Source organism: Lissotriton vulgaris, chromosome 6 (assembly GCF_964263255.1).
Source record: "Lissotriton vulgaris chromosome 6, aLisVul1.2, whole genome shotgun sequence".
Lineage (NCBI taxonomy): Eukaryota > Metazoa > Chordata > Amphibia > Caudata > Salamandridae > Lissotriton > Lissotriton vulgaris.
Window position 1 is genome coordinate 812600722 of NC_141694.1, and position 23205 is coordinate 812623926.

Genomic DNA, 23205 nt, shown 5'->3' on the forward strand with positions numbered 1-23205 from the left:
ATAACTGGGAAACTGAGCAACCTAAACAACAAATTCATTCTAAATCGGGTTAACTAAAACCTCTCATGGTCACTCATTTGCAAGTTAAGATATGGCTGTATTTTTCTTGAAATCACGATTTGTTCATGGGCCACTACTGTTATTTTCTTCATTTCAATTTCATTTCAATCGCGTTCTGTGATCGTGCAGGTAGGTCATACATTTTTCTTTTAAAAGCTTTCTTGAAATGTTACAGAGAGAAGATGGTTCTAGGAAATAGTGCCCCATACCCAGTACCGTAAGAAATTCCCTCACATAGCACAGCCACCTTATTCTGCCACTCTTTTCTAGCCTAACCGCATTATTCATGATCAAACGATTCAACCCGCACTCATTAGTTGTCCAAATCCTATGCCATAATAGAACTGGGACAGTCTTTATAATATCTTCCAGGTAAGGTTCCCCAAGTTCTACATGGCAGACATACGTGGAGACACTTTGCGGGACGGCTAGAAGGTATTTCATAAAACAGTTTCGACCACCTTTAGAGAAGTAACATTCGTATGGCCCCACAAACCCGCGCCATGTGTCACAATTGCTAGACAAGTAGCTTTTTATACAATTAACATTTCCTTGATTGGTTTCCTCCCCATGTTATGGCTAAAAATTTGTAGAGCCGTGATCGATTTGCAATACAGTAATTTCCTATTGTTAATAGTGGTGTTCCATAGGCCCGTACAATCAAATAAAACTCCTAGGTAAGAAATTGTCGAGGTAAAATCAACTGGGGTAGAGTCTATAAAGATTACCTTTCTCTTTTTGTGTGCACCCAAACCACAGTAAAGGGAGCCAAGACGCAGCCTTGGCGTACACCCCTTCCAATTTCAAAAGATTCTGTGCATTCACTATTTTTCCCAAATCTGACTTTGGCGGATGCTCCTAAATAGAGTTCCATTAGGAAGTTAATTATACCATAAGCTTTATAAATCACAAAACATATGCTCATTTAGTCAAATGGTTAAAATATACCAAGTGGTAAAGCCATGCACAGCTGATGTTTTTACGCCATCTACCTCTGTATAAACCTACATGGTTAAGTCTGCTAAAGAGCTCAGTGTGGCAGGTGACAAACATTCTGATATGGCTCTGTGTGTCTGGTGGCAGATAGTCTGATGTGGACAAGTGTACGTGGTCACACACACAACTCGGTCTGCTTTCTCCTTGGATGTGTCTTCCAAAAGTGCTTCTCAGTGGTTATTTCTGGCTCTTTTCGTCGCCTTTCAAACCATTTTCTTCCAGTAGTGTCGGGCAAGTAATTTCTTCTCTAGTTGTTCAGCCTGTTCATTGTAGGTTTCTGTGCTCAAGCAGATTCTGCGGACTCAGAGAAATTAGCCCACAGGAAGGTTTTCCTTAAAGCCCTCGGGTGGTAACTTTCGTATAGAAGTAGACTGTTCTTGTCGCTGGTTTTATTGTGTACTTTGGTACAGATGCCATCTGTTGTCATATTTATTATCAAGGTCCAGGAAAATAGTGTGGTCTTTATTGATGGAGTGTGTAAACTTGAGATGTTCATCCTTGGTGTTCACCCATTATACAAATGCTGCTGCTTCTTCTTGGTTCCCATGCCATACGATGAACATGTCATCTATATAACGTTTCCAGGTTTTCAGCTGTGCTGCATAAGGGTTGTTCTGGTTGAAGATGTGGTCCTCCTCAAACTTGTGTATGTAAAGGCACGCCATGCTTGGAGCAAAAGTACTGCCCATGGACGTGCCTTTGATTTGATGGTATATGACCTCTTCGAATTAGAAGTAGTTGTCTGTAAGTGCCACCTCTGCACACTTCATGATGAAATGTCTGGGGGTGGTGAATTCCCAATCCATATTCAGTAGGATCTGTTCCACAACGGCTAGTGTGCGTATCTGAGGAATGCTAGTGTGAAGCACCTCTATATGCATTGTGATAAAGAGGTCCTCACGTAGTGTTAATCTCCAAATTCCGTAGGAGGCAGAGGACATCATTTGTGTCCCTTAGGTATGAGGGTGATCTTTGCACAATGGGTCTTAGGAACCAGTTGCAAAATTGCGATAAGGGTTCCAGTATAGATCCAATGCCCAACACTATTGGTCTCCCTGGTGGAGGCATTCTATCCTCATGGATTTTAGGTAGTGTGTAAAACCTTGTGGTTCTAGGATTATCGTTAATGAGAAATTCTGCCTCATGTTTGGTGGCTCAATCGTTGGTAAGTTTTTCGTCAACCATGCCTTTAAATTTATTTGTGAGACGAGTGGTGAGGTTGCTGCGGTAAACTTCATAGCTGATAGTGTAAGAGAGCTATCGGTTACATGCCTCTTGGTACATCGTCTGATTCATAAGGACGATGGCGCCACATTTGTCTGCTGGTTTGATGACCAGACCCGTGTTGGTTTTGAGTCTTTGGAGTGCTGTTCTTTCGCCCTTCCTCAGATTCTGGAAACTTTTTGTGTTCTGGAAGTCAATCTCCTCCGCTTCTTTCAGTACCGCCTGTTCAAATACTTGTATGTGGCATGGGACGCCTTGTATCGGAGGTAAAAAGGTGGATTTCTTTCAAAGGCCTGTGTTGGTGTTTTCGTCTTGATCGTCTCTGAAGTTCCCAAAGTAGTTTCTGAATTTTATTTTTCTGAAGAACTGAGCTAGTTCTGCATTCAGAATGAATGGATCATTAGTAGGTGTCAGGACAAACCCCAGACCTTTGGAGAGGACAGACTCCTCATCCTTCGTGAGTGGTCACTGAGGTTCACAATATTAGTTACTCTCTGCTGGTTGTTGGGCCGTTCCCCCTCCCCTTGCTCCAGGTCACCACTGTATTGGGTGTCTGGTCTTCCCATTGTACTCTGGTATTTCTTTCGCTTGCCTGTTTTACATCACTGCTTTGTCCTTAATTCTTGGTACATGAAGTTTCTGTTGTTAATTCTTGTGCATAAGGTTATAATGTGGGGTAGGCAGGAGCCACATAAAATCTCAGCATGCCTTGATGTAGTGTCCAAGAAGACATCGATGAGCCAGTAATGCTCCCCCCACAATGACAACAATGCAATTAGCGATTACATCCAAAAACTGGAGAAGGTTTTGTACAGCATGCATCCTGAAGTCATGTATTTCGAGGTCCTCCTACATGTAATAATGACAAAAAGGAGGGAAATTGAAATATAACAATTGTCCAGGATCACACAATTTGGTCAAGTGGGGAAGCCGGGATTCATCCCAGGTCTTCTGGTTCCACATTGTGCAATTCAGTTCAGCCGCTAGTCGTACATGCTTCACCCGTACAACCCTCCTCCCCTCCCCTCCCCTCCCCTCCCCCCCACCCTCCCTCCCGCCATCAGTGTGGCCCTCGGTCACACTAAAGACCAAACTTTCCAGCCCCCAGGAAAATAATTGAGGGTACCAAAACTTTAGGCATATGGGCGAGATTCGGTTGGGATGGAGGGTACATGACTGAATGCAAGTGTGAACACTTGAGATGAGTCTGAAAGTAGTGTGAATTTTTCACAGTCAGTGTGTCATAAAGGTGTTCAGACTTCACCGACATACAATTCTTAGCCTCACTGCAGAGCAATCTTAGCAACGGTCCCATATATGGCAAAGTGTGTGGCAAAATGTGTGCAGGAGGATACAGCAGTTAAAATATTGACAGCGCTAAAGGAAAATAAAATGCAGCACTTAAAACTTATTTGGCGGACTGTGTGTGTGGGTTGGGGCAGGTGACATGAGAAGAGAGTGGCAAGACGGTGTTAAGAGGAAAATGGTAACGTGTGAGATATGCAGAGAGAGGGTTTCAGAAAGAATGAGGAGAAAAAGGGAGAAAATATTTAATAGAGTGAGAGAAAGTAACAAGAAGGGGACAGACGTTCTTGAGACACTCTGAGGACCACCTCTCTTCCTACAGATCTTAGCAATGTTTATTCAGTCTCAAGTTTTCACATTTGAAACATTTTCGATTATTATTCACAACAAAATTACTGTTATTACTTATTTATTTGATACTGCAAAAAAGTATTGGCAAAGCAATAGGTCTGGCTTGTTTTAGGTGTGGGTCTGTTGGTCTCTTATTTGTCTAGATTCAATAACAGAACTCACAGAGAGGCACCGAGCTGCTGACTAGATGGCATTTGTAAAGCACAGAAGTTTAGTTTTCATGTTTTAAGCTACACCCTTAATTACGTAGGCCAAGCCCCTTTGAAGGTTTTTTTAGTCACACTTCTTTGCCAATGCCCCTTTTAGAGTTTCCCCACCTTTTTCATATAACTTTAATCAGTGGCTTCCTGAGATGATGGCCAGAGTGAGCTGATCAACAGTGGGGCTTCAAGTCCCTCTAAGACCTTATGTGTAGCGCTTTCACAACAGGGGCACAGTGCTCCAGCAACTGAAGTCTCCTTTTAAATTATGAGTTCTTCGTCGCAGCATCGGAATTCCTCTATCTGAATCCCCTCATGTATGTGAAAAGTATCAGGCATGCCTCATCGGGTCCAAACAAAATCCAGCTTTGTTCACTGTCATTAGGTTCAAGTTGGTCTACAAAGCCCCCAGCATTGCACCACCCACTTCCCTTACGATCTGTCTGGACTGTTACCCATCTGTCTCTACAGCGTGGCAGTGGGTCAAAAAAGCCAGTGTGTGGTGGTTCTATATCTGCTCTGACCATACCGTCGTAAAACAGGTACACTTTACTGACAGCGATTAGCATCCCAACGATTAGTTCTTATAACGCTTCATGTTGTGTCATTCTGAATCACTGACAATAATGTTCTGATAAATCGGGGCACATGGTTAACACAACTTCTGGAGTCACAGTTGCATGTCTGACCGATGAACTGGAACCTATAAGTCAACATGGTATACATTAATGTACTCTTTATATTATTGCTTCCCTTCAAGTCGTTGCACTGCGGTGTCCTGTCACAGTGGGTGTGGAGATATCTCCAGAGGCAATCAATCAGTTACAAGCCCTTCAGATGGTTCAGTTTTTGCTAATCACTAGTGCCTCCAGCTCAAGCCACACTAAGACACCACCCTAAAACAACAATAAACAGACACAATTCCTGTCACCGTCATATGCTTAATACAGCTCTAAACAAAAAAACAAAAAGGGAGTGAAGAGGGGAGAAGGTAGAATCGTCCTCCTCTAAATACTATAATTCAACAAAAAGATTCTACCACTTACACTTACCATTCCTAGTCTAGAAAATTAGAATGATCAGGCGGGAAAAGGTGTTGAGTCCAAGAATTGTCCTGGGAACCACTATATGTTTTTTTGAATACCCCTCTAACACTAAAAATTAATTTGGTATCATGCTTCATCATGGAGCATGAGTACTCACAAACTTTCTCTCGGGGGCCAAATTTACAGTGTGGTTTATGTCCGAGGGCCGCACCGGTGGGGGCAGGGTCAATGAGGGAGGGGGCGGGGCTAGAGCAACTAAAAAAAACTGTGACCATGAGGTTGATCACAGGTCCCTGCAGCAGACGCCTTCGTCCACTGAGCCACCAGACCCGGCATACACACATCTCTCTCTCTCTCTCGTTCTTTCTCTCTCTCTCTGTCGGTCTCCCTCCCTCTCCCTCTGTCTCTCTCACTCTGACTGTCTCACTCCCTCTATCCCTCTGTCTCACTCACTCTGACTGTCTCACTCACTCTGAATGTCTCACTCTCTCTGTCTCCCTCTCCCTCGGTTTCCCTCTCCCTCACTCTGTTTCCCTCTCCCTCACTCTGTTTCCCTCTCCCTCACTCTGTTTCCCTCTCCCTCACTCTGTTTCCCTCTCCTTCCCTCTCCTTCCTTCCCTCTGTCTGTCTCTCTCCTTTCCTTTCCCTCCTTCCCTCTGTCTCCCTCTCTCTCCTTCCCTCTCCCTCCTTCCCTCTGTTTCCTTCCCTCTCCCTCCTTCCCTCTGTTTCCTTCCCTTTCCCTCCTTCCCTCCGTCTCCCTCTCCCTCACTCGGAGGTCTCCCTCCCTCACTCTGTCTCCCTCCCTCACTCTCCCTCCCTCACTCTCCCTCTCCCTCACTCTCCCTCTCCCTCTCCCTCACCCTCACTCTCCCTCACCCTCACTCTCCCTCACTCTCCCTCACTCTCCCTCACTCACTCTCCCTCTCCCTCACCATCCCTCACTCTCCCTCACCCTCACTCTCCCTCACCCTCACTCTCCCTCACCCTCACTCTCCTTCACCCTCACTCTCCTTCACCCTCACTCTCCTTCACCCTCACTCTCCTTCACCCTCACTCTCCTTCACCCTCACTCTCCTTTCCTCTCTACTTCCCTTACTCTCCCTCACCCTCTCCCTCACCCTCACCCTCACTCTCCTCCCCTCACTCTCCTCCCCTCACTCTCCCTCACTCTCCGTCACCCTCACTCTCCGTCACCCTCACTCTCCGTCACCCTCACCCTCACTCTCCCTCACCCTCACCCTCCCTCACTCTCCCTCACTCTCCCTCACCCTCTCTCCTTCCCTTACTCTCCCTCACCCTCACGCTCACGCTCCTTCCCTCACTCTCTCTCACTCTCCTTCCCTCAATCTCCCTCACCCTCACTCTCCTTCCCTCACTCTCATTCCCTCACTCTCCTTCCCTCACTCACTCTCCCTCACCCTCACTCTCTCTCCCTCAATCCCTCATCCTCGGTCTCCCTCACTCTCCTCCCCTCACTCTCCTTCCCTCACTCTCCTTCCCTCACTCTCCTTCCCTCACTCTCCTTCCCTCACTCTCCTTCCCTCACTCTCCCTCACCCTCACTCTCCCTCACCCTCTCTCTCCCTCACTCTCCCTCACCCTCTCTCTCCCTCACTCTCCCTCACCCTCACTCTCCTTCCCTCAGTCTCCCTCAGTCTCCTTCCCTCGCTCTCCCTCACTCTCCTTCCCTCACTCTCCTTCCCTCACTCTCCTTCCCTCACTCTCCCTCCCTCACTCTCCCTCCCTCACTCTCCCTCGCCCTCACTCTCCCCCGCCCTCACTCTCCCCCGCCCTCACTCTCCCCCGCCCTCACTCTCCCCCGCCCTCACTCTCGCCCTCACTCTACCTCGCCCTCACTCTACCTCGCCCTCACTCTACCTCGCCCTCACTCTCACTCTCCCTCTCCCTCTCTCTCACTCTCCCTCTCTCTCTCCCTCCCTCTCCCTCCCTGTCTGTATCTCTCCCTCCCTTTCTCTACCTCCCTCTGTCATCTCACCCTGCCTGTGTGTGCCCGGGCTGAGACAGCTTCTGGGCACACACACACAGCCTCACCCGAGCACTTCACAGGTCTTTAAAAGACCATTTGCATGTTAACGAGGCTTTGTTCGCCTCTTAGCCCCCTGCAGCCCCACTCTGACTATGGTGGGAATCGCCCGGCCCCCACAGAGCAGCAGAGTCTTTGAGTCGCGCTGCCGCAGGGGTGTTTGCTGACACTCTGTAAAAAAAAAAGAAAATTAAAACACGGGTACATGTCTGCAAGGTCTGCGGGCCGCCAGGGAAGGCTTGCCGGGCCGCTGACGGCCCGCTTGCCGTACTAGGAGTACCCGTGTCATAGAAGGACGGGAAGACCCCTATGATGAAGCATGACACTGAATAAATTTTTAGTGTGTGAATGTCTGTAAATGCATTTTCTAACTGCAGGCAGTGGTCCCACGGACCACTGTCCGATCTTAGAAAATGAAAGGAAAAGTTTTAATTTTCTCTTTTGTAAGCCATCCAGTTTTCCTCTGAGGAAAACGGGCTGCTTTGCAAAAAAAAAAAAAAAAGATAGCTTTATTAACAAGCATTTACAATGCAACGGTTTCGCCTTTGTAAAAGTTTGAGCTATTGGCATTGTAAATGCCAAATTTTGTATTTATGTGTTGGTTTTGAAAGCAGATAAATAAATGGCATTGTCATTTACAATGCCAATAGCTTAATCTCTCACAAATGTGAGACCTATTGCATTTGCACACACACACAGAGCACACACACACACAGAGCCACAGAGCCACACACAGACAGAGCCACACACAGACAGAGCCACACACACAGACAGAGCAACACACACAGACAGAGCAACACACACAGACAGAGCAACACACACCGACAGAGCAACACACACCGACAGAGCAACACACACAGACAGAGCAACGAATCATGCGACAGGGGAGCAACAAATTATGTTTAAAAGTTGAATGAATTATGAGGCAAGATATTATGAAACATAATGCAGTCAATTTTTTGATAGTATTTCATTATTTGGTAATGTTTGCACATGGTAATGATGTCTGGGCAAAGATTATGTGGAAAATCCTTAATAAGAGAAAAAAAAACTGCAGCCAAATAATTTCAATGGCCCTGAAGATAGTAGACGTACCAATGAAGGAAACGCAGCTCTATACACCCACTTCAGCAGCGTCCCACAACATTTCTTTTCCCATCAGCAAGATTCTCCCGGAGAGAGGGGGGAGATAGTCCCTCGTTTGTTTCTATGACCTGGGCCGGGGTTCTGTGGCACCAAACAGCCTAGACCAGCGTTCTATTACTTTTAGCTAGTTATCATGGGGTAAAGGTGAGGCAAAAGCCTCTCTTGGATGGAGTGTGAAGAGGGATGAGGGGGGAAGGTTGCGCATTCCATTCTGCTCCCACTCTGAAAGTCTAGCCGCTATGGGAGGGTGAGCGCACCCAGCTGGAGGTTTCCCCGCACCCACTGTTACCCCGCGCTTGGAAGCCCGGACTCTGATATCCGACATGGACCACTGCACCCATCCATACATCCCTGGATCTCAGGCCTGGGTCACCGAGAACGAGTCTAGCGCCCAGCTCTAACTTGGGAGGAAAAGCCCTGGGTGTGGCGTAAAGGCCAACCCCAGTCAGGATGGACTAGCCTGTCCTGCGGCTGACGTGTTCCACACAAGGTCGGATACAACACGTGGCCACGTTTTATTCAACAACACACTGCATTGTGGGGCTTGTAGTTCGAGTGATCTGTTCGTCATATTTTTGCATCTAGGCATTCTTTTCGAGGGGTTTAGGGTAGGAAGTCGGGGAGCAGGCTGGGTACCGATGGTGCCCCTGAGAACTGGGTGACTTTTGGCTTATGCTTTGGGATTCATTCCAGACGATTCACGCCCCCTTCCCTAGAAACTTCAGAAGGTCAGAGGTGAGCACTGTTAAATTGAAGAAACATATACTTTTTATTGCGCAGGCCAGTCGCTGTTTCGTCTTTTCTTGAAGATGTCCTTGGACAGGGAAGGCAGCCCTTCCTCGTCGCCCCCCTCACCTGCCCACCCCCCCCCCAAGGCCTGTGAAAGAAGCCCCCCTCTCCCTCCACCGCTCGGCTCGTCTCTCCGCTGTAAATGAATTTGCTTTGGACGGCGAGCGGTGCCGTGAAGTGCTCGCCAGGGAGGGATGCGCGTCCGCGGGAGGAGTGATGGAAGAGAGGGGGCGAGGGCTGGGGGGGGCTCAGTCTCCCCGCACTGATCACCGCCGCTCCCGGCCTCGACGCCTCCATCTCACCGGCTCCGGATTGAAATCAACCGCAGCCGGCACAAAAGCGCCGAGAGAGCGAGGCGCCGCCTCGCAGCGCACAATCCCCGCTCTCGGCTGCGTTTCTTTTGTAATCTCCCCCTCGCTTTTGTCAGACTCCAATCCCGGCTTGGAGGACCTGCAATTTTCCAGAAATAAAAGCAGGGAATCGTCCTCCGGTGCTCTCTGCCCGAGCCTCCTTTTGAGCCCTTCTTTCTGTGATTCCACTGGAGGCCGGCAATTAAATATAGCGTTGGCACAGCCAATGGGTCTAGTGTTGGCCTCTGCCCTTTGGCTTATCAATGCTTGATTTGTCATGGATTATGCTAAACGTTCTTTCGGGGAAGATGCCAGAAGGCCAATCAATTACCAAAAAAAAACAAGTCAGGTCCCGGGCCGTGCTGTGATTGGCTGACGTCACGGGGGTGTCCCGGGCCGGCAGCCAATCACAGCACGGCCCGGGGAATGACATCACGGGGTGTCCCGGGCCGGCAGCCAATCACAGCGCGGCCCGGGACAAAGGGGCGGGGCTTAAAAAAAGCACCAGAAACACCCCCGAATCGAGTTTTCAAGAGAAAGCGCGATTGACAGCCTCTGTCTCCCAATGGCTAGCCTCCATTTATGGAGCTAGCCAATTGGAAACAGAGGCGGTCTGAACATCCCTACTGAAAACAAAAGTTTTCAAACTGGGAGGGGCACTTCGTGCCCCTCGCCAGGTCGAAACCTAAAAAGCAATCACAGACATGGTGGTCTGCTGACCCCAGCAGGTCACCATCCCCGTAATTTTTGCAATTCCTAGGGGGTTTCAAAGTGTGATCTACCTTATTAATATTCATGAGGTAGGTCATTTGCGATCCCCTAGGAATCACAGAAAGTGTTAAAAACACGTTCATGCATTCCGTTTTGCGAGTTTCTAATTGCGAATCATAAGGATTCGCAATTAGGAAATCGCAAAATGGTTTGTTGATGCATCTGGCCCTTAGAAGCAAGAGTTGGCTTGTTTTCATTCCTCTCTCTCAGATATTTCGCTTAACAAATCTCATGCCTGCACTTGCAACTAACTTAACATGAGGAATGATGTAACCAAGTTACTGTGGACATGATGGACCTTTAGGACAAAAAAAGTTGTGATTCTGTAAACTAATGTTAGGTAGAAAATGGACAATGTAAGCAATAGAAGCATAATTTAAGAGGAGACTCATCTGACTCCGCTCTCAGCCAACATTATCTTAGACAATTTCCATGCACAGATAATATAAGAACATTTGTATTAATCACATAGGCACCAGTATCTGTCTCTAGGCATAGGTCTAAAAAAAGAGAGGAGTTAAGTATGTACTTAAAAAGGGAATTGAGTTTCTCGTCTCAAAGTGTTAGGGCGTTTATTCCTGAAGTTACACTGTTGGGACCAAGGGGGGTGCCCACTCTTATTTGTTACTGTAGGAGTACCAGTATATGAAAAAGTTTATTCCTTCAATTCTCATAGGAGTTATGGTGACTTGGCTCACGACATTGCCCTTCAAATGTCTCACAAGCACAGAGAAGCTGCAGAGGTGGCCAGATAAACTTCCATAAGAGTTGCCAGCTGACTGGACCTATCTACCATTGGATCAGTCTACTGGAGAAGTTACTGTCAGAAAGGTATTGATTTTTCGAAAAAGAACAATGCTAGTACCAATGTTATGGAATATAAAGGTTTTCTTAAGGAATTAATGATTTTTATATCTTTAGTTTCAGAAATTATTTTCCAAGTACTACTTTCCAGCATCGTACATTGGAAATTATCCTAAAGTATCCCACTTTCTGGTCCAGGAAGCACGTTTGAATGTGTATGGCTGTATAGGAGCATGATGAAAACACTTCCTAGATACTTTAGGCCTATATTTTAATTGCTAGCATGAAAGGAAAGTGCTACAGTCGCCATCTATTACCGCATACTCTGGAAGGTCTAATGAGATTATGGCAAGAATGGTATCCTGGCTGACCCTGAAATGCGAACCTGGAAGAACTTTTACAAAACGTAAAGGAAACCACCATTGTCAACTTGTCCTCCAAACAACTATCTAAACATGAAGAGTCCGTCCTTGAATTAGGAATAAAATTTGTACCAATTACGACTACTGACTTCGTCAATTTGAAAATAAAAGCTTTGGAATTCTGCCGCAAAATTAGACTGAAGGCATTCTTTCACAACAAGGCAACCCATAAAAAACATGAACCATCTGGGTTAATGAAAAAGTCGAGTTTTATTCGACCAACACACAGTATACCAAAGGAAATAGTAGCCTTTGAACATGCATTAGTAGTGTTGTAGTCCACAACAAGGAACACGGCGACCCACAGGAGAGAAACACGTTCTGGCTGCTACAAACAAGTCGCATCCACACGAGGAGTTATCCGCTCCTCTTGTGCATTTTTGATTATCCTGCGGGGTTCTTAGCACTTCAAAGACAGGCAATGCGTTTGTGTACTAACAAGCCAAAACTTGCTCATCGCAGATGTAACCTTTCGAGACACTTAAGCTTTCTAAAGACGTCCAGGATCTCACACTAAGGTTTCCTTTTATCCGATAACGTTTCTCACACATCGGATATATCATCACTAGAGTCTCGGGCCCTGCCGGGTTGGAATTATCACTGGCGGAGCGACTAACTAATTCACATTTACTTCTGAATACAGCCCTGAGGAGTCGTGGAAAGACTACTCCACATGCGACGAAACAAGTTTCGGCTGGCTTGCTTGAAAAATTAAAAGAGACCGAACTGTTTATACACCAAACAAGAAATTCTTCTGTAGAGCGCTCAGCAATTTCCCTTAACAGAAAAACCCTTTTGCGAGTACATTACCGAAAATACAATCCTACACTATCGAAGCTTTTATCCTCGAAGTCTTAAAGACAATCTGCCATACAGCCAACTACTGCGGATTAGGCGGAGTTGCGCCCGCAAAGAGGATTTCATGGTTCACGCAGAAATTGTGTGTGAAGAATTACAAGAAAGAGGTTACCCAAAGAAAATGCTAAAACACTCAACAAAGAGAGCATGGTATACACCGCAGGAAGAATTACTTGTCACTAAAACTAAAAAGCCATTAGACAAGTTAGTATGTGTATCCACATTTGGCCCGCACACCCAAAAATTTCCCAATGCAATTTTGAGTAATTGCCATCTACTTACCAACCTTAAATGTCCCATGGAAAGACCACTGTTCACAATGAAATATAAACAAAAGTATAGGACAGCAAACAATACATGCCGATTTGAGAAATCCCAAAGTCAAGACAGATCTAAGAACTTTATGGAACTTAAAACCAGTGGAAGGCCACCACAAATGTGGCACATATTCCACATGTCTTAATACCATGTAAGGTAACAAATTCAAACACTATTCAATCATATGGGTACACAAAGAATTCACTTACTGTAAAACTAAGAATGTTGTGTACGCCATCATGTGCCCATGCTCAAAGCTGTATATTGGCAAAACAACTCAGCAGATAAATCAAAGGATTGTTCAACATCGTTCCAGGACAAAGCAAAAAGTCTCAACTACGCCAATGGTACCCCACTTTCTTGAAAAAGAACACTCTGAAAAGAACTTTGTATGGTCAGTACTGTCAGGAATTAGGCCAGCGTCCAGAGGAGGTGATGTAGTAACATTATTGCAAAAGAGAGAAGCCTACCTTATTTTAAAATACAACTGTGTAAACGACGTCTAAAACTAAATGTCTGAGCTGCACCAAATTTTGCGCTAAGCCCTCTGTAAATAATCAAATCCCTTGCGGACTGGCACGCACATTTGGAAAATCCAGCAGATGTGCGCATCAGTTCAAACATATTTTTTTTTTTTTAAGAACTGGAAACAAGATGACATTTAAGAACCCAACATTACCATGAAAACAGTTGGAAACTGTGTTGCACAAGAAAGTGCACCCATTTTCGAAAACGAGCTCTGGTCTTTAGATTTCAGAAAAACTTCAAAAAAAGTTTATTGATTCTGACACTCTCCAATATATTGGTACAGTGAATGTAGTTGGAGATTACTCTGCCCAAAAAAAACACAAATTCATACAAGAAACCAGCATATTGCCAGCAACTGGTCAGCGGGCAATCCTAATGACATATACAAGGCGAATTGTTCAACCGTTCGTCACACATTCATATAAAACAATAGACCTTCTGAGTATCAGTGTAAAGTTGCATCTCTGCAAAAAGACACTACAAATCCCACAATCCCTCAGTTAAAAAATGCCCTCTACACTTCATGTGCAACAGGGTATAGGAAAGTTTGAAGTCAGAAACTGAGTTTGTTTGACTGGAGCAGTTGGAAGATTCACGTAGAATTCGGCATAAAGAAGCTTTCCAAGTAAGTTGAACAGAAAGTTCAATTTCTTCAATATTTGGCACTCATTTAAAGCCGAGACAAGAGATTCAATTGTCCCAGAACTCTCCTCACAGAGAAATAAAATGTCCAGTCTTTTCGAACGTGTCATTTAAATGTCAAGAATGCACATGCTTATAAGTAAGTGCTCGAAAGATCTTTATGCTTTGTCATAAACTGCACAGCAACGACTAGCTAGAAACGAAATATTTGTTAATTTATCTCTTGCTTCTAGTCAGCGCAGTGACTAAACCGCGAAATTGAAAGCTGCACTGTTAAGTAATGCTCAAGGCGAGTGCATTTAAATATACTTTATTCTTCGTATAAACGACACACCGGTACACAAGGCAGCGCTCCGGTCACCGGCTCACAACATGGACAGACCAACTCTCATCATAACTGTCAACTTGGCTCAACTCTCATAGGACAAGCCATCTGACGTAACATATGCAAATAAGTTAAGTCGCACGGCAGGGACGGGGGTATGCAGGGGACAATGCGCGATAGGAAAGACTATCAACATAACACATCTCCTTCCCTAGAAAGAAGGAAAAAACATGAACTGTAGTAAAACACGAAGTCCTTGTACTTCATGAACCTGACCACCAGACGTTCATGTCAACCGTGCGACTGGTTTCTTCCTCGTTGTAATCATTCGTGTTAAGTCCCACATCGGCCCTCTCATCGTTCTCTATTCCAGATTCACTGGTGTAGTCCCTGTCGACAGGGTCCATACCATCCGGAACGGCTTCCACCAAGTCCTGATCTTCATCCAACGTGGGCGATTTAATTCCGCAAAAAAGGTCGGCTGAGTCCTCAGATCCCCTGAACTCGTGCTTCTCCATAGACTCCATTTGCATCCATTTCACTCCCAAATCCACTTCTGGGAGTGGACGCAGTAGGTGTTCTAGTGTCCCTTCACTCCCGTTCTCTGACTCCTCATAGTACAACCATTCATAGTAGTCCTTCATGTTGGTGTGCACAAGACTCCTCTTACACGCACATTCTTCCTTATGCTGGTCTGTGTCACTCGCTAGATAATCCTCTTCCTTAGGATTGCACACAGTATTAGGACCACCGGTGATGTTACTGTCCATAGGATCCATTTCATCCGTAAAAACTTCCTCTAGGACCTTTCCTTCCTTCAACATGGACGATTGAATTGTACAGAAAGAGTCGGCAGAGTCCTCTTTACCGCTGTACGCGTATTCTTTCCTGGACCTATTGTGCATTTCGCTCATCTCAAAATTAACCTTAGGGTGTAGACGGTTTAAGTGTTCTAGTGTCTCTTCACCCTCGTTCTCTGACTCCTCAAGATATAGCCAGTCATAGTTGCACTCTAGTTCATCCAGACACAAGTCCTCTTCTTTCCCCTTGAGTTGTGCTGGTATACATTGTCCCTTTTCAAACATTACACTCTCTTCCACTTTTACTCCTTTACCTTCCCTGATCTCGCATTCTTTGCTTTCGTGTTTATCATCATTTTTCTCCTTGTAAGTACCTAGTTTTATTTTGTTGTTTTCCATAGTTGCTCCACCTGTACTTCCAGCTCTACTTGCAGTTTTTTGCCATCCATCATTGTCCTTGGCCTGTGAAGTCCTCTCGCTCAACAACACAGAATGGTTATATTGTTTTCTTCCGTTTTGAACGAACCAACTCACTTGTTGAGAATTGTTGGGATTTAGTGTTATTCCTAATTTACTCTGCTCTTTCCATCCCAGTACCGAAAGGCCTTTTTTAGAAATGTAGACCTTACTCCAGGTACTTCTCCCTTGGAAACTCAATTCCATCTCACTGCAACCAACCAGGTCAATGATTTCCCCTGTGTATGTTTTAAGGGTTAAATTTGCTTCCATTAACTCTTCTCCTAGTTTTCTTGACAATTTATTTTTCCACACATTCTTGTTTACAATTGTGCAATCTGACCCAGAATCAGCGACCATGTCAATGTCCACCCCACTCATGGTGATGACACACTCAGGTTTTTTTACATACTCTTCTTCCTTGTCATTGGTATCTCCTTCTGTTATGATGAGCACACATAGGTTGCATTCTGACACGTCCGAAGATTCGGATTCTTCTACCTCGCTCACTTCAACATAACTCATTTTCCCCTTAACTCTCCTGTAGCACACCTTCTGAGAATGACCTATCAGTCCACATTGGGTACATTTACTGTTCCTTGCGGGACATTCCCAATTATCTGCCAAGTGTTTTTTGCTCCCACATCTGAAACCTTTCAGATCTTTGTATTTTCTAGTTTCACTTTTTGTATCATTATCTTCCTCCTTTACATTTTTCCTTATTAAGTGCTTCTTCCGCCGCTTACTTTAGCTACTATTCCTGTTTCTTTCTTTTTATTCTCGTCTTCTTTTATGACTGCTTTTGCACAACGACCCGTTAATTCTTTCTTCTTTACTATTTCAATTACTTCCTTGAGTGGTTTCTCTCCTTTAGCCCATAATGTGTCCTGTATGTCGGGATTAGCCGCACACATTACAATTTGGTCTCTTATCAAGTCATCATGCATGTTCTCGAATTTGTATGTAAGAGCCAAATTTTTTAAAGCGGAGACATAGTCTTCTATACCTTCTTCCTTCCGTTGTTTACCCCTATAAAATGTATAATCTGTTAACTGCTACACACACAGTTGGCTTGTAATAATTGTCCAAGTCTTCCATGGCATTATTGAACACATCTCCTTCATTTACGCCACGTGTTTTTTTTTGTAATGTTGTTGTACACCTTCAGGCCACCTGCCCCTAAACAGTGTAACACTATCTTTTTCTTTTCCTCAGCTGGTAAAGCTTCTTCTGGTTTGTCAAAAGTCGTTATGTAATTATTGAAGCACTCTCTCTATTCTTCCCATTTTATTTCCGGTTCCCCTTTACCTTTTAAGAATGATTGTGGGGGTGGTAGATTGTATAAGATGCCTGTTGCCATTTTGAAATAGTTGTGATCTTTCCTTAAATGGACCTCTTAAAATCATGTTCTTATTTTATTTTAACCTAATACAGTCCTTTTTTTTTCTTTTCCAATGAAGTTTCACAATAAATTTCTCGTTTCAAGTATTCTTACATATATTTTTCTCCGCACACGTGCCGTTATTTATTTCTTTTTTATTTATAAAGAACTGTGCGGTGCTGTTAATGCTTCATTTCAGTTTCACCTCACACTAATATTTCCCTCACTCACGTAACTGGCTCGGTGACTCCCTCACTCAATATGGCCCCCAGACGTCAGTTACGTCATCACGTTTACTCTGGATGCGCGCTGGAGATCTGAGGCGAGTTTTTCCTCACACGCTTGACGCGTGTTACATGTTGTCTATTATAGCAAGCGCCACCTCTGCCCCACGACCTTTAACACTTCACCGATAGACAGAAACCCGCAAATAACTTTGAAACTATAACTCTCCAGTTTCCTCCTGCTGAATTCAATTGTAAGTCTGCACAATAAATTTGAATATTTGAAAGATACAATGTAGCTGATATGGCCCTTCTGACACCAATTACCCTGGTCTCTTTAGGTTCTGAAAACGCTACAACCGCAGGATTTGAGAAGCACAATAAGTGCATCATCACAGTCTCAGGTACTGCCAATTCTTAATTAACAAGAGCTGCTCAAACAGAGCATTAGAGAAGGTTGTCCTACGGTGTAGAGTATTTATTTTTCACTCCCATTTTTAATCTGCAGGTTACACCGTGCCCCGGCCCTGATGAAAATCCTGTGAGTCCACTTCGGGATTGGAAAAACATCGGAATTTTCTATTCGTTTTGTACCACAAAGGGTAGTTGTGAAAGCCTTAAACCTCTGGAGAGGGTTTTAGAAATTAATATAACCCACAGAGTAGTACCTTTCCGGTGTGGTAGCAGTCCTACAAAGTTATTCTAAATTATAGGACACATTGGTATGGCTTCATGTTATTAACAATCTGCTGGTGTAATTTTGTACAGTGTCTTATGATGTGTGTATGATATCAATAATTGTATATTGTTTTGTTGCACATTGTTCAGTATTATGTATGCACTTACGTCGATTATGATTTGTTTGGTATATCAGATGTGCATCTAAGTCAGACATGAACAAAAGATTTTATGAAGATGACTAATATTTGAGTATGTGTGATTTGTTACACTTGAAGCGAAAGAACTGATGGTCTTCACTTTGTTCTGCCAAAATAAATAGTGATTCATAAATAGACAGCCAGGTTTTTCCTTTTTTTCTTCATTAAATACTGAAAAACAGCCTAAAGTTATAGGAGTATGCAACTGCAACATGACTGTGAATACAATAAGCTAGCTCACTATCCCAGGATGCCAACCTGTGAAATGCATCTTACACTCGAAGATTGTTACCGTTGATATATGTTATGTTAAAAAGATTTCTAAAGTGCGTGGCTGCCCCCAGAAAAGGTTCTTTCCAGCGCTGACCACAAGTGAGACAAAGCAGAAGATGGGAGAAGAGCAAATGCAACCCAGACTGAAAACAGACAGGTATTCAACTGTTTCCGGAAGCTTCAATGATTTTGGATCTTTCTTAGCTTAGGCGCCACAGAGTTCCATAAGGTCAGAGCCAGAACTCGAAAAGAACATCCTCCCAGTCTGGCTCTTATAGAGCGAGGTATAAAGGCCGGCTTCAGATAAGCAGAGTGTAAAGCTTCTGCGGAAGAGACCGAATTATTGTTGGAGCAAACTTGGGGGACGGATACGCCGACTGAATAAGTTGCATTTCGGATAGAGTGAAGGACTACGTTCTGATTCGACTTTTGTTTTCAAATTATGACGGCCACCTGTACCCAAGAGAGAAAGATGACACTTTGAAAACTTTTAAAGTACACAGTTAAGGTGTTTGTGACTGACAGCAGGCATTTAAGTGACTTTTCTCCATACTAATCAGCAGAAAAGAAGACTGTGCCCTTCGGAAATGGGCTCTCTCCTGCAAATGGTACTGTTCTGGGTGTTTTCTCATATCTTAGTGGGAAATACTTTTCCTCAGTAGTGGATACCTCTATTCAGAAATACCAGGGTGTAGAGAACCAGTGGTTTGATATCTGGCGGGTCCTGATGAAGGTGGCTCCTACTGTTTCTGTATGCCACCGAAACGCGTTGACCAAGTCCTTTTAAAATCCTACTATAAGCAGTATCCCTGTATAGGGTCATAGAGACTGAAACCAACCAAATGTGTCAACTTGGGCAGATGTATATAGTTGTGCATGGGATATGTATGCAGTATAAGAGATGTGCACGTATGAGTGAGTGGTATGTTTGCGTTAGTTCTCTACCTGGGTGTGAACACATTGTAATGTGGAAAAATAATTTTGTACTGTAGACTGTTGTGGACAATAGAAATATGTATTTTTGATAAAGTTGAAAATGATGATGATAAAAGAAGAATATTTTAGTAAAATAAAAGAAAGTTAAAAAATAAGCTGTATGTGTCTTTGAATTTCGGTTGTTTAGAAATCTCATGTGTTGAATTCATATTTAAATCATAGGAAACAATATATAGGTCATGAGGAAGCAATTCTGTGGTGCAAGGCTCTTGTAGGCACATATAATTGCATAAAGGCAGCTAGACTGTGTGCTCCTTGCTTGTGAAGGATTTTATGAGAGATGCATAGAGCTTTGAACTTCGTACGCTTCTCAACTGACAACCAGCAAAGGTTACATTAACCTACAAAGCTACCATACCATGTTAAAGCTTGTCTGTGCTGGTATGAAGGGTTAAATATGTCTGATGTTACCAACATATGTAGAGGTGGGCTGGATCAAGGTTAGATTTTCATGGTAAACACTGACTATGTAAAATAGTTCTATGTAAAACTAGAAGTAAAACCTGTATGGGGATATCCTTAAAATCTGGCTTAAAATTTGCCCTCCAGGACCTATGTTGAACTTACCAACACAACAAGAGATTGAAGGATCAAGTTTCCTCATGTTATACAGGTACCTCTCCCAAGTTCATACAGCCACTACAGACGTTGTGGGAATGTGGGGGACCTGCAACAGAAGCATGGTTGCAGTAGTTGTCTCGGCCATTGGTCTTTTACTGCTGCTACAGGGATCTCATGTTGGCCCATATCAGGATTGAGCGGTTCACCCATATATGGTTTTTATTAGCATTATGGTACTTTTACAATTGATTTCCCCATTGTAAATGTGCCAGTGCACGTGCATATAAAATTTAACAAGCATTGGCAAAGCCAATAGGTCTCCACTATGAGAGATCTATTTGCTTTGTCAAAAAAAATTGAGACATGTTGTACAACTTTTGTGTAAATGTATGTGTATATATATATTTATTTATATATCATTAACTTTTGTATGGTGTGGTATGTCACTATAGTATGGTATGGTACGTATGGCCTGTCATTGCATAGTATGGTATGGTCTGTCATGGTATGGTTTGTCATTCTGAAGTACGGCATGGTATATCGTATTGTTTGTTATGTCGTTGTATAGTTTGGTATTGTAAGGTATGGTATGCCTGTCATTGAATAGTATAGTATGGTATGGCCTGTAAATGAAATTGTATGGCATGTTTGTCCCTGCATGGTATGCCATTGTATAGTATTGTACAATATGGCCTGCTATTGAATGGTATGGTATGTAATTGTCTAGTATTGCATGGAATGGCCTGTCACTGTATAGTATTGGACGGCATGTCATTGTACAGTATGGCATGGCAAGATATGGCCTTTCATTGTATACTACACTATGGCATAGAATTGCCTGTCATCGTATAGTATGGTAGGTGACCAGTCATTGTATGTCATTGTATACTATGGTATAGAATAGTCTTTCATTGAATAGTAGGGTACAGCCTGGCATGGCTTGTGTGGCATTTAATGGTATGGCCTCTCAATCTATAGTATGGTATTGAATGGCACGTTACTGCATAGTATGGTATGGCCTGTCATTGTATGGTATGATGTGGTATGGCCTGTCATTGTACAGCAGTGTACGATATGGCCTGTCAATGTATGGTATGGCATGTCGTTGTACAGTGGAATATGGCCTGTCATGGTATATCATTGAATATGTTGTGGTATGGTATGGCCTTTCGTTGTATAGTATGGTATGATGTGTCATTGCATAGTACAGTATGGCCTGTCATTGTATAGTATGGCATGGTATGTTATTTTATAGTATGGTGTGGTCTGCCATTCTATAAGATAGGATGGTATGTGTGGTATAGTATGGTATGGGCGGTCATTGTATAGTATGGTATAGAATGGCCTGTCGCTATATGGTATTGTATGTTCTGTAACTGAAAACTATAGTATGGCCTGTCATTCTACAGTATGGTATGGCCTGTCATTCTACAGTATGGTATGGCCTGTCATTTATAGTAAGGCATTGTATTGTATGGTATGGTCTGTCATACATGGTATTGTCTGCTATGGTTTAACATGAGATTGGGACCCCCTCTATTTGTTACTTTAAGGTCAGGGAAAGAGGGGAAAAGCAAAACACTAACAGAATATGTTCCCCCTTGACCTCTAAAACTTTAGCGGTATATATCCAATGCTTTGATTCTATTATTTTCATACATAAGGGCAAACAACAAGAAAAGATTTTTTTTATAACTTTCTCATTTTATTATTTTTTCTTTTTTAGTTATATTTCTTAGTACAAAGATTTTTTTCATTTGTCGTTTTATCACATCACTTAATATACTTTATCAAAAAAACACATAGTATAAAACACATCATTTTCTAATCTCATCAGTAAAAAACTATTTACTGCAGGGGAAACGGTATACAAAACAATCAACACTCTCACATGTACATACATCCCTTATTTAACATGCATACTACATTCATTCTTGATTCTGCGTCTGAGGGATCGCAGGTGGAAATGCAAATTAATACGCAAGGTCGACGCGTTTCGGCAGTGTGGACCGCCTTCCTCGGGACCTGTCTTGCAGAATACTCAAACACAAACAATAGTTTTATGGCCCCTGCATAGTTGAATATCTGTTATTCTGGGAAAAGGATTCCTGTCAAGTTGCAAGTATTGACTTCTGGATTTATTTAAGTAGTACTTCCTATTTTATCAGATATAGTTATCTTCTAATTGTTGGTACCAAGGCTTGTTTATTATGGATCAAGTGTTAAAACTAAGTGTCACAATGACTGGGACTTGAAACATGAAATCACACTCCTTGTGTTTATGGACGTCAATAGCCGCTGAGTTGTTGTACTTCAGACCGATATATGTCTTATTTGAAAGTTTAGCGCGTTTCTCTTAAAACCCGATCATTGGCTGCAGAGCGTTCAAGCGATGTGAGGCAGAGCTCCTCCTTGCACAATTCAGAGTACCATTACTTTAGTTGCTTTAATTTCTCCGTTTGTTCGGTCCAAAGACGTATTCACTCGTACTCGCAGGAAGTCTGCGAGTACGAGTGAATACGTCTTTGGACCGAACAAACGGAGAAATTAAAGCAACTAAAGTAATGGTACTCTGAATTGTGCAAGGAGGAGCTCTGCCTCACATCGCTTGAACGCTCTGCAGCCAATGATCGGGTTTTAAGAGAAACGCGCTAAACTTTCAAATAAGACATATATCGGTCTGAAGTACAACAACTCAGCGGCTATTGACGTCCATAAACACAAGGAGTGTGATTTCATGTTTCAAGTCCCAGTCATTGTGACACTTAGTTTTAACACTTGATCCATAATAAACAAGCCTTGGTACCAACAATTAGAAGATAACTATATCTGATAAAATAGGAAGTACTACTTAAATAAATCCAGAAGTCAATACTTGCAACTTGACAGGAATCCTTTTCCCAGAATAACAGATATTCAACTATGCAGGGGCCATAAAACTATTGTTTGTGTTTGAGTATTCTGCAAGACAGGTCCTGAGGAAGGCGGTCCACACTGCCGAAACGCGTCGACCTTGCGTATTAATTTGCATTTCCACCTGCGATCCCTCAGACGCAGAATCAAGAATGAATGTAGTATGCATGTTAAATAAGGGATGTATGTACATGTGAGAGTGTTGATTGTTTTGTATACCGTTTCCCCTGCAGTAAATAGTTTTTTACTGATGAGATTAGAAAATGATGTGTTTTATACTATGTGTTTTTTTGATAAAGTATATTAAGTGATGTGATAAAACGACAAATGAAAAAAATCTTTGTACTAAGAAATATAACTAAAAAAGAAAAAATAATAAAATGAGAAAGTTATAAAAAAAATCTTTTCTTGTTGTTTGCCCTTATGTATGAAAATAATAGAATCAAAGCATTGGATATATACCGCTAAAGTTTTAGAGGTCAAGGGGGAACATATTCTGTTATTGTCTGCTATGGTATCATAATGGCCCGCTATGGAGCACCTGT

At 43.2% G+C, this 23205-nt stretch overlaps 2 protein-coding genes across 2 annotated transcripts in view; both read right to left on the minus strand.

Moving 5' to 3' along the window:
- Positions 1-23205, minus strand: part of MTR (5-methyltetrahydrofolate-homocysteine methyltransferase) — a 585842-nt gene that overhangs the window by 546099 nt on the left and 16538 nt on the right. The window lies entirely within an intron of this gene.
- On the minus strand, positions 14442-17283 carry LOC147708031 (uncharacterized). The gene has a single exon (XM_086925101.1). It carries the CDS (start codon positions 15957-15959, stop codon positions 14442-14444), a length of 1518 nt encoding a protein of 505 aa, XP_086781227.1. The 5' UTR covers positions 15960-17283.